The sequence below is a fragment of the Vitis vinifera genome, chromosome 1 (genome assembly GCF_030704535.1).
Source record: "Vitis vinifera cultivar Pinot Noir 40024 chromosome 1, ASM3070453v1".
NCBI lineage: Eukaryota > Viridiplantae > Streptophyta > Magnoliopsida > Vitales > Vitaceae > Vitis > Vitis vinifera.
In genome coordinates this window covers 24944889-24964430 of record NC_081805.1, presented here as the reverse complement: position 1 = coordinate 24964430, position 19542 = coordinate 24944889, and the positions used below count along the sequence as shown (strand labels likewise).

Below are 19542 nucleotides of genomic sequence, written 5' to 3'. Positions count from 1 at the left end.
ATGCTTCCACCTTTTCTCCAAGCTTTGTATGGCAAAATCATACAGAGAACGTCTCAAGGGAGGAATGCAAACTTCATATGGGATCCGGGCAAGCTAAATCAGGATCAAATTTTTTGATGGACTTAGTCTTTTTAAAGACTAGCTAGTCCATATCTTTTTGTTTTGTTTTTTTTTACTTGTTTTAATTTTGATTTCAATGCTTTAATTTTGATTTCAATGCTTTAATTCTAGTTTGTTTTGATGTAATATAGGTTTTTGGATGATCAAAATCAAGAGGAATTGCAAAGAAATTGAAGAAAAAAAATCGGAGCAAAATCGGAGCAAAATCGGAGTCAAACGGAGCGAAAATAGGGGAGAAACAGGGGAAAAACAAGGGTCTGCGAGATTTCGCAGCCTCTGCGAAATCGAAATTTTGCTGCGAAACCAGTTCGCAACCCAATTGCCCTCTCTGCGAAAATTTTCGCAGCTACGAAACCAATTTTGGCACACGAGTGCCACTTCGCAGCACAGGAGCCCCCATTTCGCAGCTGCGAAAGCGGCTGCGAACCACCAAAGCATGAAATCCTCCATTTCGCAGGGAAAGCTCCATTTGGAAGGGTGTTTGGCAGCTGCGAAACCCATTTTTGCACACGAGTGCCACTTCGCAGCACAGGAACTCCCATTTCGCAGCTGCGAAACGGCTGCGAAGTTCCAAAGCATGAAAGATCCCATTTCGCAGGGAAAGCTCCATTTGGCAGAGGATTTGGCAGCTGCGAAACACAACTTTGGCACATGAGTGCCACTTCGCAGCACAGTGACCCTCATTTCGCAGTTGCGAAACGCATTGCAAAGTGAAAAAGGCTAATTTCGCACCAAAAGCTCCATTCCGCAGAGGATTTCGCGGCTGCGAAACCCACTTTTGGCATACGAGTGCCATTTCGCAGCACAGTGACCCTCATTTCGCAGCTGCGAAATGGCTGCGAAATGGCTGCGAAATCCCAAAATGTGAAAAATCTCAATTTCACAGCCGCACCCCATTTCGGCAATTGTTGGACACATCTCGATCACTTCCTGAAGTTCAAATTATGCATGCAATATCTCATTTGAAAGCTTGGGAAGTCACGAGTCCACAGATTCAAACGGTGCTGGATTTGGATTTGAAACGGAAAAGTTATGGCCGTTTGAAGATGACTGTGCAAACCATGAACGGAAATGTTGCACCTCCATTTCGCTACTGTTGGACACATTTTTGAAGCACTTCCTGGAGCTCAAATTATGCATACGATATCTTGTTTGAAATCTTGGGAAGTCAGGAGTCCAGCGCTTCAAACGGTATGCAATTTGGAGGTAAAATGAAGAATTTATGGTCGTTTGAAGACAAGCGCGCAAAGTTGAGCGAGAATTTCGCAGCCAAGACGCCATTTGGAAGGGTGTTTCGCAGCTGCGAAACCACTTTTTGGCACACGAGTGCCATTTGCAGCACAGTTCCCCTCATTTCGAAGCTGCGATACAGCTGTGAAACCATTTTTTGGCACATGAGAGCCATTTCGAAGCCCCGTACACTCATTTTGCAGCTGCGAAATGAGCTGCGAAATCAATTTTGGGCTGCAAAATCACTTTTGAGCTGCGAAATGGATGCGAAATGATCTCCAAGCTTCAAAATGGTTGCGAAATCACCTCCAAGCTTAGAAATGGCTTGCAAATTGCGAAATTGACTTGTGAAATGGAGGGTGATTTGCAAAAACACTTTGCAAAGCCAAGGGAAGTTGCTAAAATGCCAACAGAGCCCCGCGACCATGCATCTGAAGAGGAGAGCCCCGAGCACCTTGAGATCACACACACAAAGTCTCTCACTCCATTATTGACCTCCTTAAACCATCAAATCCCATAACTACCAACTGAGAGCTCCAGTTGAGAAGACTATGCCACCTAAGGAGACTACCAGAACAGAGGCCAAAGTCTTGATCCAACCCACTCAAGAGGCCACCACAGATGCATCAGCTCAACAGGACCTTACCATTACTTGATCATCTTTTTATTTTTTTGTCTTTACATATTATATTAATATAGATAATTCCATGTTTTGATGTCTTACATTTTGGGATTGGATGTATTACTGATGATACATCATACATAGACATCATTTTTTGTTTAAACTTGGCATTTTTCTATTTCCTCTACTCACTAACTCTTATGCTTTCTTTGAAACATGTGGTTTCTCCTATACGACTCAAACTCCATGTCACTAAAGAGGTACCACTTCCTTCCTCCTTATTTTCAAATTCAAATATTGAGGACAATGTTCATCTCGGTTGGGGGGAGAGTTGAGGAAGTAAGTATTGTTAATAATGCTAAGTTATTTTGGTAATTTAGTTGTTTTTTGCTTAATTTTAAATTTTTTAAGTTTTTATTCTACTCTCCATGGTTATTAAGGAAAAATTTTCAAAATGAAATGGAAGAAATTGAATTTTTGTCTTTTTACTTGACTTAGAGTTTGTATTATGCTTACTAAAGTTGATGAATTGTTGAAACTTCTATTGAAGTCAACCTTAGTTCTTCCACTTTAAGCTATCCACACACTGTGCACAATAGGTTCCGAGTATAAGATGAAAAACTATTTCCCTCTTGACTTAGGAAAATTTTAGACTTGGTACCTTTGACCTTATTTAATAGTGTTGGGACACCTTATAAAAGGCCAATGAGTCTTTGAAGAGAAAAAAGAAAGAAAGAAAAAATGTTTGCTTGCCTTGAAACCCGAGCAAGGTCTGAGGGGTATATGGTGAAAATCTTTAAAACCTGGTGCCCTAAGCCTTCATTGGTTGGGAGTCACCGACCTCAATGCTCGTTACAAGGGTGAATAGGTGGAGTTTAGCATAATGTAGGTGTTTGGGTATTAAAATTCATTCTCAAAAGTCCGGGGTAAAATCCGAGGAGTTAGTGGTTGAAAGATCTTTAAAGCTTGATGCCCTAAACCTTAATTGGTTGGGAGTCATCGATGGACCCCCGTTACATGGACAATTAAAAAAAATAATACCTTTAAGCCTTGTACTCCTACAATGAAAAAAATTGTGAAAAAAGAGGTGCGTTCTTAGCCTATTGGAGGTTGATTAGTTTGCTAAGCTTTGAAAAAGAACTAGGTTGGGGGGAGAGATTAGTTTAACATACTATATTCGGAAGCTAATAAATAACACTTAGATTTTTGTGGAAGAGTAAGGTTTGATCCTTTGGAAGTGGAAATGATTTTAAAGCTTAAATTTGCATAATGCCTTTTCTTTAAGAATTGTGATTAGACAAGTTATTTGATAACTCTTGTTGAAGTTTGAGTTTTATTTCTTTAATGTTCCATGTGAGAGTTTGATCAGTCATGCCACTTAAACATTTTTTGAAGTGATCAGCATGATGTTGTAAATTATGGTACTTTTATTTTATTTTTCTCTCCTTCATTGCTAAGGGACTAGCAATATGTCAGTTGGGGGGAGTGATTACTACTCAAAAAGTGCTATTTTGTAGCTTGTAATTAATCCTTTTAAACACTTTTGAGTAGTAGTTATTGCCTTTTAACTCAATTAACATGTTAAGGACCCTTGCAATCAATTCTAACCAAATTGTGTAAGTTTTGGTGTTTTTGTTAGTAATTTGATCACCAAAACAATCCAAGATTGAGGAGAGTTATTTGGAAACCATGGCAAAGCTATGAAGAGCTCAAATTCATGAAGAACCAAGCTTTGGAGCCCCATATCCCTTTGCCAAAGTCGTTCAAAGTATGCAAGGAGAGAAGTAAGGAGAGAGGAAAAACAGAGTGAAGAAAACATAGGACAGCAGCTGCAGTCTTCTTGTGCACTTTTGGAGCACTTCCCAAAGTCCATTTTCTACATTCTATATACCATTTCAAAGCTCAGGAAGTCAAGAATCCAATGCTTCAAACGGTGCGCAATTCGGAGTTGAAATATAGAAGTTACAGCCATTGCAAGTCAATCACTCTAAAGTGTTGCGGAATCAGCCTTTTGTTGCGAGAATTTCGCAGCCTTTTTGTACAGTGTTGTGGATTTCCTCCTGAAGTTGCCCGATATATGCTGCAAGCTGGAAGCTGAGAACATCAAGGTGGAAGCCAACTTCGCAGCCCTACGAGAATAGCTTGATGTTGCGAAGTGATTTCACAGCCCTCTTGAGTGTCTGCGAAATCTCGCAGACACCATTTTCTCTTGCGAAATGATTCCTGGAGCTTCCCGATATTTATGCACCGACTCTTTTAGATCTTTTCTTTAGATATTTTTGTATAATTTCCATTTTCTCCTTGTATTCAACCACTCATGTAATTCCTTAGCTAGAAAGTATCCAAGGAAGGGTAAATTACCTTCCTATATAAACTCCCTTGCATCCACTGTAAAATCATCATATATGTAATCCATCGATCAATATATAGAATATACAGAGCCTTGCTCTGTTTTTCCCTTCTCTTTCATTTTTCATTTCTTTTTATTTCTAGCCAACCAAACTTTGAGGATTTTTCCTCAGAGGATGAGAGGCTAAGCTTTTTGTCTTTTGGAGTGAGGAAAGCCGGGTAAGTTTCCACATGCATAATTTGGAAGTTTTGTTGTTTTAGTTTTTAATGAAGAGAAAGTGTGACCCGTTAGTGATTTCTATGTTTTTAGTTAACTTAAAACGCCTTTAAATCACCTGGGCCAACACTTGGTAAGGCAAGTGATCTCCAACCATGGAGATGCACTAGTTTACCTCTTGCGAGCCTTTGGGAGGTGACTTGAAGGTAGGATTTTCTGGAATTGCCAACACTTGGTAAGCTTTTGGACTCCAAGGAGACATCCATTAGTTATCTCTTGCGAGCTTTTGACGGGTAATCCAAGGTTAAAGATCATCTTGAATGGTAAGTGCTCGTGAGAGGCATGAACCATTGCAAGTTGCATCAGTGAGAGGGATTTAGTGTTTGAACCCATTAATGGGAAGCATCTGTATAGCAACCGGTTGGAGAAGGAACTATATGTTAATTCTCTAATGCGAGGAAAAGAAACAAGTGACCGGAACTCCCTTTTTGTATGAGGAATCTAAGCCTAGTGATCTGAAACTCCAAGAAACACTTTTCTTTGTAAGTAAAATCATTTACTATTTTTGGTTAGCTTAAAACCAATCTCTTTTCATTCAAACATCTTTATGTTTTCTTTTAAAGCTAACCTTGAAATGAAAAGACACCAATTCAGCTTTGAATTAATATCATTTGTGAAGTGAAAACCCATCCCAGTGAACGATCCTAGAGCCACTATGCTATAGTAGCTTTGTCTTTGCTACCCTAGTATATGGTGTAATAGGTTATAAATTTTGTTGATTAATCCCTCAATCAAGGAGCACCAGCTGGACACGAATCAGCTGAGACACTAATTGGGCCGAATCAAATGGCACCGTTGCCGGGGATCGAACCCCGAATCAGATGGTGCCATTGCCATTGCCGCTGCTAGGGACGAATCATAATCATCATAAAATTAAAAAATACAAATAATCAAAATGTGTTTCTATCTTTACAATATTATAACAATAAAATATAAATATATTAATATTTCTAAATTTATTAAATAATTATATTATAGTATTTACTATTAAAAAAGATATACCATATATAAGCAAAATAAAATTTTACTTCCAATGGTTGTTTATTATCTTAGTGTATTTTTTTCCTAAATTATTTTCATATTTATTATCTTATATGAATGTATTTTATTTTAAATATCTATCTTATTTTTATAAATAAATGATGTAACAAAAGAAGAAATTGGCCTAATACACTTGCTTGAAGAACCTCTCATCTTAAAATAAAATAAAGTAATAATAATAATAATAATAAATTATATATTATATATTAAACCACCATTTGAATTTTTCATCATGAACCTTTCCCTTGGGACAGTGACCTTAGAGCTTAATTGGTGACATGGATTCCTCATTCAAACAAATTGTCCACGACATGTGGACAAGACAAGGAATTTTGTTTTTTCTCTCATATCGGCAAGACTAAACTTTAAAGATTTGGTAACTAATTTGTTCAATTCTTCATACATAAAAACATGTAAGACTGATTTGATTTGATTTGATTTTATACTTAAAATTGAACGAATCAAACCAGGGCAATTGTCCACACTTTCACTCCTAAACTTTAATAATGGAAAATTTGTCTTCTTTAATTATCAAAATTAGTAAGTGCTCGGTTAGAATAGAATCAAAACATTAGAAAATCCACGAGTGTGATTGCATTCAAACAATATAAAAGTTGAGTCTTTGTTTTTTCTTCTTTTCAATTGAGGGCCGGCATGTTTTGGACCTTTCTTTCTTGTCCATTTTAGGATTGAAGAGAGAGATAGAGAGACATAGAGAGATTTCTTCTTTTCAATTGAGAGCATGTTTTGGACCTTTCTTTTTTGTCCATTTTAGGATTGAAGAGAGATATAGAGATTAGAGAGAGATATAGAAAGGGTCTGCCCCCACACATAAAAATGCAAAACTTGACCCATGACCTACTTTTGGGTCCAGCTCCTTGCAGTTGTCTCATACTTGCTTCAGTCGTCTTGTACATCAACAGAGAACATATCGAAAGCAACACCTGAATTGCAAACAACCATCATTTTAGACACTACAAAAAGAAAGCAAGCAATTTAAACTGTTTAATTGGACCAACAAGGTGTTCTTTTTATGGGTATATAAAAATACCCTAACCTATGCGCATAAGGACCGGTACTAGTTAGATTAAAAAAACAAGAAGTAATATTTCAATAATTTTCATTACATTAATTAATTTGATAATTGAAAATTTGGTGAACAATAAACACGTGTGAAATAATATTCAATGGATCTATTCCTTGGGGATTTTGAACAAAATATAATATTTTTTAAAATATGACAATTGAAAAATAATTTCTTACTTTGTAGGAAATTGTGAAAAGTAAAATGGGAAATTTCTTCAAAAGATAATTTCAATTTAATTATCAAACTTTTAAGTTATTTATTAAAGAAATAACTTCAAAATTTGGAATTTATATTGATATTATTTCTTTAAAACATAAATTCCATGTAATATAATTAATATATTTTTATGATGGTTTTTTTTTTTAGGTTATTACTTTTCAGAGATAATTTTATTTTAAGAGGAATAGTGAAATTTTTTGAGAAAATAAAATTTCATTTTTTTCAACTATTAAATTTATTATAATATTCAAATCTAATTCCTCCTTCAAAATAAACCAAATTTATTTTTAAATTTTTTAGATATTTCTTGTTTTTTAAAATAAAAAATTAAACTACTTAAACATTGTGTAATTAGAATAATAAATTAATCTACCATGAATTAGTAAATTTGTCATAAAAAAATCTAAGTATGACTTAAATTTGTTTTTATTTATTTTCTCTATTAATGTAGAATAAAAATATTCTCATGAATTGCTATGAAAAGCCAAAATGAACAAACCCAACTAATTAGGTTGGATTGGACAGGTTTGAAGTTGGTTTGGTAGGTTCATACATTTGAACTTACTCACCAATTATTCACTAGAATAAAAATATTTTTATGAATATTTTTTAGATCAATTTTTTAATTTCAGAATTTTGAATTTAGGAAAAAGTATCAAAATCTAAATATATAGTTTTCAAATTCATTAAAACCTTCACCCCTTCTTTCTCCAAAGATAGGTTATATAAAAATAAGTTTTAACTTAGAAATTTTTTAATATTTTCTTAACAACCAAACATAACTAGAAATCTATTTGTTAATTGCCTACTAATTATATAATTAATCATTATAAATTTTTTATTATGGTGATAAATTATGATAGTTTGGAATATTTAAAAATATATTAAATTAATGTTTTTATATTATTAATTTTAAAACTAAAATAATAAAATATAGTAATTATATATATATATATATATATATATATTTAATATGTAAAAATAAATAAGCTTAATACTTCAAATATTAGTAAAAACACACAATTTAAACACTTAATAACATTCAATTTTATTTAGATTTAAGTCAAATTCAGGTGTATTCATATTTTAAACAAAAAAAAAATGACACCCACTATATATGCATTTTTCTAGCCCTTTATATATATAATAAAATAAATTTTCATGATATATATATATATATATATATATATATATATATATATATATATATTTTTGGCCATAATACTTAACGTGGAGTAGGAAGTTTCATTTTGCTTCCTTCAAGTAATTATACTTTGTACACAATCCATGTTAGAATTAGTAAATGATCCACAAGAGAAAATTCTTGCAAGACACTAATTTTTTTTTTTAAAGATAAAATACATGCATCATACTTAAAATATTATTTAAATTTATATTTATTTTCACCATAATACTTAACATGGAGTAAGAAGTTTCATGTAGCTTTCTTCAATTAATTATTCTCATGTTTTTAAAAATCAATCCGGACTGGTTGGTCTAATCGGTTCGATCGCCAGTTACTAACGATTTCTGTTCGGTTTGGTCTATTAGGTTGGAAGGTAGTCAAATCAGAATTGGATCGATTGAACTGACGGTTTGACTGACAAACTGGACAAACCAAACGATTCCCTCCGAATCATCCGGTTCAATCATTTTTTTTCTTCCCAACAACCCCTCTCGCACGGTTGCCCTAGCTACTACCTCCTATTATCATCGACACTGAGTTGTTGTCATCGGCCACTGGTCGGTTAGACGTCGCTCCCTTGGCAAAACCCCCTATCCCCTCGTGGCGAAAACCCTTCCCCACTAGAAGTTCCACCCCCATCTAAAAACCACCTCCTCCTAATCCTTCCTTCTTCCCATTTTGGGCCACCATTTATTCCATTCCTTTCTAGATTTATTATTATTTTTTTTTTTACCTCATCTAATTATTATTTATTTTCTTTTATATTTATTATTTTTTTACTTTATGATTTTTAAAACTTATGATTTTAATTTAAATTAATCAAAACATCACAATTTTAAATAAATTATGATTTTAAAATAAGTTTTTGATTTAAAAATAAATTTCAAAATTTCAAAATTAAAATTATGATTTTAATTTAAATTTCTAATTTGAATCTAATTTTTTTATTTTCAAATAAAATTTTAATTTTAAAATAATATATAAATTATTATTTTTATTTTTATAATTCTTTTAAATTTTAATAATTTATAAATTATATATTTATGACATCATTGGTTTGATCGTCGGTTTGACTAGTGAATTATGAATCGATAACTTTTCTAAATCATTTTTTTTTCTTCCCAACAACCCCTCTCGCACGGTTGCCCTAGCTACTACCTCCTATTTTCATCGACACTGAGTTGCTGTCATCGGCCACTGGTCGGTTAGACGTCGCTCCCTCAATGGCAAAACCCCCTATCCCCTCGTGGCGAAAACCCTTCCCCACTAGAAGTTCCACCCCCATCTAAAAACCACCTCCTCCTAATCCTTCCTTCTTCCCATTTTGGGCCACCATTTATTCCATTCCTTTCTAGATTTATTTATTTTTTTTTTTACCTCATCTAATTATTATTTATTTTCTTTTATATTTATTATTTTTTTACTTTATGATTTTTAAAACTTATGATTTTAATTTAAATTAATCAAAACATCACAATTTTAAATAAATTATGATTTTAAAATAAGTTTTTGATTTAAAAATAAATTTCAAAATTTCAAAATTAAAATTATGATTTTAATTTAAATTTCTAATTTGAATCTAATTTTTTTATTTTCAAATAAAATTTTAATTTTAAAATAATATATAAATTATTATTTTTATTTTTATAATTCTTTTAAATTTTAATAATTTATAAATTATATATTTATGACATCATCGGTTTGATCGTTGGTTTGACTAGTGAACCATGAATCGATAACTTTTCTAGTTCAATGACCGATCCAATTTTGAAAATATTGATTTTTCTTATTACACGATCCATATTAAACCATGTAAATGGTCCACATGAGAAAATTTTGGCAAAAGTCAAAAAATGTTTTTTTTTTAATACATACATCATACATTAAAATATTATTTAAAATTTTATTTTATTTTCACCATATATAATACTTAAAATAGGAAGTTTCATGTACCTTCCTTCAATTAATTATTCTTCCTACACGATCCATATTAGACTTAGTAAACGACATAAGAAAATTTTGGCAAAAGTCAAAAAATGTTTTTGTTTTTCTATTTTTAATACATGCATCATACATTAAAATACTATTTAAAATTTTATTTTATTGTCACCATATATAATACTTAAAATAGGAAGTTTCATGTACCTTCCTTCAATTAATTATTCTTCCTACGCGATCCATATTAGACTTAGCAAACGACAGGAGAAAATTTTGGCTAAAGTCAAAAAATGTTTTTGTTTTTCTATTTTTAATACATGCATCATACATTAAATATTATTTAAATTTCTATTTTATTTTCACCATATATAATACTTAACATGGAGTAGAAAGTTTCATGTACCTTCCTTCAATTAATTATTCTTCCTACACTATCCATATTAGACTTAGTTAACCGTCCACAAGAGAAAATTTTGGCAAGAGTCAAAAGATGTTTTTTTTTTTTTAATACATGCATACATTATATGTTAAAGCATTATTTAAAATTCTATTTTATTTTCACCATATATAATGCTTAATATGGAGTAGGAAGTTTCATGTACTTATCTTCAACATGATCCATATTAGACTTAGTAAATAGTTCGTATGAGAAAATTTTGGCAGGAGTAAAAAAATGTTTTATTTAATAAAATAGATCAATAAAACACTAGTATTGGCCTAACATATTTTCTAAATCAATCTATTAGATCAATAAAATAGAGAAAAATTTATTATTTGTTTAGATTATCGTGCATCATATATTTTTCAAAATTAAAAATGTATTAACATTGAGAAGGATTGAAACTGAATCCAATGTAAATAGAATTAGCGTGCCAAATGCTCATTGATTAATATAATTTAAGGATTAGCATGATAGAAAAAATGAAACGATTTCTCAAAAAAAAAAAAAAATCACATTTTTGAAAGAGAAAAAAAAAACAGTGAAGGTGATCATATTTTAAAAAATTTGTGATGATGGTGGCTCATTCAAGAAATATTTTTAAAAGATAATACTCCACTTACATAGCATAGAGCTTTAGACACTTGAATCATATAATATGCCATTACTTTGTGGGTATTTTTGGGCATAAATCATGCTTTTATTGCCGTCTAGATTCTTTAATAATACATGTTTCAATAGCCATAAGATGTTATGAAGAAAGAGAAGGATAAAATTGTGGTCAGAAGTGACATGTAAAATTAATTGCAGATATATATGGCTGAAAGGTCTTTGTTGCATTTATTTATAGATGGCATGAAGACTTGAAATAGTTAAACAAATTAGACCAAGACTCTAATCTTATTTATTTATATGGTTTCAATTCAGAATTGTGCAACTTTGCATTCATCAATGGCAAGTAGGAAAACCACCGTTCCACTCCTTATTCTTTTGCTTTCTCTGTTTTTGAAGTTTCTCATGGTTGAAGCTCTTACAATCAATTCTAATGACATTGATCTCAACAAAGCTTGCATTGAGGAAGAGCGGAAAGCGCTTCTTGAATTCAAACATGGCCTGTATGATCCTTCAGGTAGGCTTTCTTCCTGGATTGGTTCTGATTGCTGCAAGTGGACAGGTGTGGATTGCAACAATCGGACAGGGAATGTTGTCAAGGTTGACCTCAGAGATCGTGGCTTCTTTCTTTTGGGTGGTGAGATAAGTGGTTCCTTACTTGACTTGAAACATTTAACTTACCTAGACCTAAGTCTTAATGATTTTCAAGGAATTCCAATTCCAAATTTCTTGGGCTCATTTGAAAGGTTCAGATACCTTAATCTCTCTAATGCACGATTTGGTGGGATGATTCCTCCTCATCTTGGAAATTTATCACAGTTACGTTATCTTGATCTTTTTGGAGGAGGAGATTATCCAATGAGGGTTTCTAATTTAAATTGGCTTTCTGGTCTTTCTTCTTTAAAATACCTTGATCTGGGGTATGTGGACCTTAGTAAAACAACCACAAATTGGATGCGAGCTGTAAACATGCTTCCATTTTTGTTAGAATTACATTTGTCCGTTTGTGAACTCAGTCACTTCCCTCAGTACTCCAATACATTTGTTAATTTGACTTCGGTTTTGGTCATTGATCTCTCCTACAACAATTTCAACACTACTTTGCCTGGCTGGTTGTTTAACGTCAGTACCCTTACGGATCTTTATTTAAATGGTGGTACAATTAAAGGTCCGATTCCCCATGTTAACTTGCGATGCCTTCGCAACTTGGTGACCTTAGATCTCTCATACAATAGTATTGGAGGTGAAGGAATTGAATTCCTGAATCGATTATCAGCATGCACTAATAATTCCTTGGAAGAGTTAAACTTGGGCAGTAATCAAGTCAGTGGTCAGTTGCCAGATTCATTAGGGCTCTTTAAGAATTTAAAATCCTTGGACTTGAGCAATAATAGTTTTGTTGGTCCCTTCCCCAATTCAATTCAACACCTTACCAACTTAGAGAGTCTTGATCTGAGTGAAAACTCCATCTCAGGTCCAATTCCAACATGGATTGGAAACTTGCTGCGGATGAAGAGACTTCACTTGTCAAACAATCTAATGAATGGGACTATTCCAAAAAGTATCGGACAACTTAGAGAGCTGACTGAGTTGGGTCTTGATTGGAATTCTTGGGAAGGGGTAATATCTGAAATTCATTTCATTAATCTTACAAAACTGGAATATTTCTCTTTACACTTATCACCCAAAAACCAGTCTCTCCGTTTTCACGTGAGACCTGAATGGATTCCTCCCTTCAGCCTCTTGTCTATCGATATTTCCAACTGCTATGTATTATCTCCCAAGTTCCCCAACTGGCTTAGAACTCAAAAAATACTTAACACAATAGTTCTTAAAAATGTGGGGATTTCAGATACAATACCAGAATGGCTTTGGAAACTAGATTTTTCATGGTTAGATCTTTCTAGAAACCAATTGTATGGAAGGCTTCCCAATTCATTATCCTTTAGCCCAAAAGCATTCCTGGTGGATTTAAGCTTCAACCGCTTGGTGGGCCGATTACCACTTTGGTTTAATGTGACATTGCTCTTTCTCGGAAACAATTCATTTTCAGGTCCAATTCCCTTGAACATCGGGGAATCATCGAGTTTGAGAGTCCTTGATGTTTCTGGTAACTTGTTAAATGGCAGCATTCCTTCATCAATTAGTAAACTAAAGGATTTGGCAGTAATCGATCTCTCAAACAATCATTTATCTGGAAAGATTCCAAAAAATTGGAATGATTTGCAGAGTCTTCAGACCATAGATCTATCCAAGAACAAACTGTCTGGTGGGATTCCGAGTTGGATGTGTTCAAAATCTTCACTTATTCTGTTGATATTGGGTGACAACAATCTTACTGGGGAACTCACTCTAAGTTTACAAAACAGGTTTTCGGGGGAGATACCCAAATGGATTGGAGAAAGAATGCCATCACTGGAGCATCTGCGTCTACGAGGCAACATGTTCACAGGAGATATTCCTGAGCAATTGTGTTGGCTTTCTGATCTCCACATTTTGGATCTTGCACTGAACAATTTATCAGGATTCATCCCACAATGCTTAGGCAATTTAACTGCTTTAAGTTTTGTGACCTTATTAGACAGAAATTTTGACGACCCCAGAATTCATGAATACTATTCGGAGCGCATGGAGCTAGTTGTAAAGGGACAAGATATGGAATTTGATAGATATTGCCAATTGTGAATTTGATAGATCTTTCTAGCAATAACATTTGGGGAGAGATGTTAGATTAATTTTTTGTAATTAATCTATAATTTGGGCCACACATGTAAATAATTAAAATGTGTGTGCTATCATTTAATTAAGCCTAAATATAGTGATCTAATTAATAATTGATTAATTGGCTTAAGGGTATAATTGTCATGAGATTATTGTGTAGATACCATTAGACAATTATTATTTCTATGAGGGGCAGAAATATAATTGTGATAAAATTAAAACTACCCTAGCGGTTTATAAATAGGGTTATGGTCCCCATTCTACGACTACGCATTCCAATTTCTGAAAATCCTCTCAGAGAGAAATTGACACAGAATCTAGTGGCTAGAATTGGAAGACCATCTCAAAGGGTTTTCTTCCTATAAGGTTTCTCTTTCAATGGATTCAGCTATGCTTCCGCTATTATTTTTCTACTCATTGTTTTTAATCAGGAGATTCCAGTATATATGAAATTAGGGTATTCACCTTGTTAAATATTCCAGTATATATGAAATTAGGGTATTCATCTTGGTTGAGTTTTGACAAGTGGTATCAGAGCCTACTCCTTGATTAATTCTTTGAGTTATTATTTTAATATATATATATATGTCAATGGATTAAGATTTATGAAATATTGAGTTGATAAATTTTTATTTTATTATTATTATTATTATTATTATTATTATTATTATTATTATTTAATAGCATTTTATGATATTAATATTTAAGTTATTGATCTAGCATTTTAAATAGGCTAATTAAAGCGGAAAATCACCAAAGTGACATCTTTCGTGTAGATTAGTCTGTTCGGGGTGTTAGATATTTGTGTGTATGTGATTCATGCGGGTATTGACTGGCCCAAAGGAAAGTTAATATTTGGTCAAATTGCATACATACCCGTGGTGATAAATATGTGATGATTATAAAGGTAACTTAATGTGAATAATAAATCAATCCAAAGATAGATTTATTATTTGACATAACTTATCATCAATGTTTGATCACTACAACAAGAGTACCACTTACAGTTAATATTACTGTCCAAAGACTTGATATTAATGTTGTGCTAGGTATCTTGAAATGTCATAATTTGCTTTTAAATTTAAAGATTATGTGTTTAATTGCTTATTTTATGTGAGCATGATGGTTTATTTGATTCATTTTATTTTGTTCTCGATTCAGCTTTTATATCAACTACTTCTATATCTGCCAACATCAATAATGTCCCTATGTTAAATGGGACTAATTTTAAGGACTGGAAAGAGAATATGATGATTCTCTTAGGCTGCATGGATATAGACTTAGCCTTGAGAATGCCCAAACCCGATGAACTCAATGAGGAAAGTACTCAAGAGGATGAGGTTTATTGGGGTAAGTGGGAACGTTCAAATAGGCTAAGTCTTATGATCATGAAGCGCGGCATTCCAGAAGCTTTCAGGGGTGCGGTAACCGATGAGGTTACTAATGCCAGTGACTTCCTTGCGGAAATTCAGAAACGTTTTGCCAAAAACGATAAGGCTGAAACGAGCACGCTTTTAGCAAGCTTGATTTCAATGAAGTATAAAGGCAAGGGTAATGTTCGGGAGTACATCATGGAGATGTCTCATCTTGCTTCAAAACTTAAGGCTTTGAAACTCGAGTTATCTGATGATTTACTCGTGCATTTGGTTCTCATCTCTCTTCCTGCACAATTTAATCAATTCAAGGTCAGTTATAACTGTCAAAAGGATAAATGGACTCTTAATGAGCTCATTTCATTCTGTGTGCAAGAGGAAGAGAGATTGAAGCAAGACAAGACCGAAAATGCTCATCTGGCTAGCACTTCCAAGGATAAGGGCAAACGAAAGAATAAGGATAATAAGGTTGCTGCTTCTAATGGTCCAGAACAAAAGAAACAGAAAGTTGAGGTAACATGTTTCTTCTGTAATAAGCCTGGACATACTAAGAAGGAATGTACCAAGTATGCTGCTTGGCGTGTTAAGAAAGGTATGTTTCTTACTTTGGTCTGTTCTGAAGTTAATTTAGCTTCAGTATCTAGAAACACATGGTGGTTAGATTCTGGTGCTACTACTCACATTTGTGTTTCTATGCAAGGTTGCCTGAGTTACCGAAAACCAAGTGATGCTGAAAGATGCATCTATGTCGGAGACGGTCAGTCGGTAGAAGTAGAGGCAATAGGGCACTTTAGATTATTATTGAAATCTGGTTATTTTTTGGATTTAATAGATACTTTTGTTGTACCGTCTTTCAGACGGAATTTAATTTCAGTTTCTGTTTTGGACAAATCAGGTTATTGTTGTTCATTTGGAAACAATAGATTTACATTATCTATTAATTCAAATGCTGTAGGAACCGGTTTACTTAATGTTTATGATAATCTATATTTGTTGGAAACTGTTCCGTCCTATAATGAAACCTTGCATGTGGAATCACGAGGTACAAAACGTAAATTGAATAAAGATAATTCGGCCTCATTGTGGCACAAACGCCTAGGTCATATCTCTAAATCTAGAGTTGAGCAACTTGTGTCCGATGGGATTTTGGATTCACTTGACTTTTCAGATTTTGATATTTGTGTTGAGTGTATTAAAGGAAAACAGACCAAAACAAAGAAATTAGGTGCCAATAGAGCTACAGACGTCTTAGAATTAATTCATACAGATATCTGTGGACCATACCCTACGGCATCTTGGAATGGTCAACAGTACTTTATAACATTCATAGACGACTATTCAAGATATGGCTACCTATTTCTTATACATGAGAAATCACAATCATTGGACGTGTTCAAAACATTTAAAGCAGAAGTTGAGTTACAACTCAACAAAAGAATAAAGAGCGTCAGATCTGACCGTGGTGGTGAATACTATGGTAGATATGACGGATCAGGTGAACAACGTCCAGGACCATTTGCTAAATACCTAGAGGAATGTGGGATCGTCCCTCAATACACCATGCCAGGATCACCTAGCATGAATGGTGTAGCAGAAAGACGAAACCGAACCCTTAAGGACATGGTAAGGAGTATGATTAGTCATTCTACTTTACCCGAAAAACTCTGGGGTGAAGCACTCAAAACGACAGCTTATATCCTAAATCAGGTGCCAACTAAAGCGGCTGCTAAAACGCCTTATGAGCTTTGGACGGGTCGAAAGCCCAGTTTAAAGCATTTTCATATTTGGGGATGTCCAGCTGAAGCGAGACCTTATAAGCCTCATGAAAAGAAATTGGACTCTAAAACAGTTAGCAGCTACTTTATTGGCTATGCAGAGCGATCAAGGGGTTTTAAATTTTATGATCCTGCTATTAGGTCAATTTTTGAGACGGGAACTGCAACATTTTTTGAGGATGTTGAGTTTGGGGGGAGAAATCAGGCTAGGAATATTGTCTTTGAGGAGGAAGAGGGATCTACTATTGCTTTTGATAATGTACAGGTTTCACTACCTATCATTGATCAACAAGTAAATTTGGATCCTCAACCAACAGACAATATTGTTCAACCCTTAATTGCAAATGAGGACATTGCTCCTGAAGAACAAACTCAACAACCTCAAGAAAATATGCCATTAAGGAGATCCACTAGAGAGAGGAGAAATGCAATTTTGGACGATTATATCGTATATCTTTAGGAACGTGAGGTAGAAAGTGGAATGATGGAAGATGATCCAATCAACTTCCAGCAAGCCATGAAAAGTTCCAACTCTCAGAAACGGATTGAAGCCATGAATGAAGAGTACAAATCTATGCAAGACAATAAAGTTTGGGAACTTGTCCCATTACCAGTTGGTACGAAGCCCATTGGTTGTAAATGGATATTTAAAACCAAGCGGGATTCAAATGGTAATGTAGAAAGATATAAAGCACGTCTTGTAGCTAAAGGCTTTACTCAAAAAGAAGGAATTGACTTCAAAGAGACCTTCTCTCCAGTTTCTACGAAGGACTCTTTCAGGATAATCATGGCACTAGTTGCACATTATGATCTTGAGTTACATAAAATGGATGTTAAAACAGCGTTTCTCAATGGTGACATTGATGAAACAATTTATATGGTACAACCAGAAAATTTTGTGTCCGAAGACTCAAAGAATATGGTTTGTAAATTAACTAAATCCATTTATGGGCTCAAGCAAGCTTCTCGTCAGTGGTACTTCAAATTTCATCAAATTATTGTCTCATATGGTTTTGAGGCAAATCTTATAGATGAATGTGTGTATCACAAATTCAGTGGGAGTAAGTATATTTTCCTGGTTTTATATGTCGATGACATATTGCTAGCCACAAATGATATCAGCATATTGCACGATACCAAGAGATTTTTATCAAAACATTTTGAGATGAAAGATCTTGGTGATGCCTCCTTTGTCTTAGGAATCCAGATACACCGAGATCGTTCTAGGGGTATTTTAGGATTGTCACAAAGGACCTATATTGATAAAGTCCTCCAAAGGTATGGCATGCAAAATAGCAAACCAGGTGATACCCCTGTCGCTAAAGGAGACAAATTCAGTCTTAATCAATGCCCTAAAAATAGTTTAGAAAGTCAAGAAATGCAGAAGATTCCTTACGCTTCGGCTGTGGGGAGTCTAATGTATGCTCAGGTATGTACACGTCCGGATATTGCGTACATTGTTGGCATGTTAGGCAGATATCTAAGTAACCCTGGAATGGATCATTGGAGAGTAGCCAAGAGGGTTATGAGATATTTACAGAGAACAAAAGAGTACATGCTTACATATAGGAGATTGGATCAGTTAGAGTTGATTGGGTATTCCGACTCCGACTTTGCTGGATGCCAAGACAGCAGAAGATCCACATCAGGCTATATTTATCTGTTGGCTGGTGGAGCAATTTCATGGAGGTCTGCCAAACAGACACTCGTAACTTCATCCACCATGGAAGCAGAGTTTGTAGCATGTTATGAGGCATCCAATCAAGGAATATGGCTACGAAATTTTGTCACTGGGCTGCGTGTTCTGGATGGTATTGAAAGACCACTGAAGATATTTTGTGACAATAAATCAGCAGTTTTATATTCCAATAACAACAGGAGTTCTACAAAATCAAAATACATTGATATCAAGTTCCTAATTGTAAAAGAAAAAGTACAGAGTGGACAGATATCCATAGAGCATATTGGAACAAACTCCATGATAGCGGATCCGCTTACAAAGGGATTACCACCCAAGGTCTTTCATGAGCACACTGCTCATATGGGTGTTGTCTCATTTGAGGATATCCAAATTTAGTGGGAGTTTGTATTATTCATTGTATATTGCTCTATGTTATGTTTAGACTTTATCTATACATTTGGATTGTGTTCTGCAGAAATAAAGTATTCATTTTATTGCACTCTGTTAAATTATGCTAAAGATTTGATCTCAATAAATTTAAGTTGGACCAGTTGGAAATAGGCATGAATAGATCACATTGCATGTAATTTCCATGCTATGCACTCATGATTGATCTATGTCATTTAGCTGTGCAGATATATGTGACCATTGATTGGTCTAGTAACGATTGATGTAACAAAGGCCACCTTGATCCTATGTCAGTATAGTTAATGGACGAGATTGTTCGGATATACCCTAAGGACATGATAGCAAATTTTGAGCTCATAAGGTTAAGCACATTTATTTGATTACATATGCATGTGGCCCAGTGGGAGATTGTTAGATTAATTTTTTGTAATTAATCTATAATTTGGGCCACACATGTAAATAAT

General features: G+C 34.0%; 1 protein-coding gene across 1 annotated transcript; it reads left to right on the top strand.

Annotated features, from left to right (window-relative positions):
- Positions 1-11459: 11459 nt before the first annotated feature.
- Positions 11460-13805, top strand: LOC104880714 (receptor-like protein EIX2). The gene has a single exon (XM_059737018.1). The coding sequence runs from the start codon at positions 11460-11462 to the stop codon at positions 13803-13805; it is 2346 nt and encodes a 781-aa protein (XP_059593001.1).
- The last annotated feature ends 5737 nt before the right edge of the window (positions 13806-19542 follow it).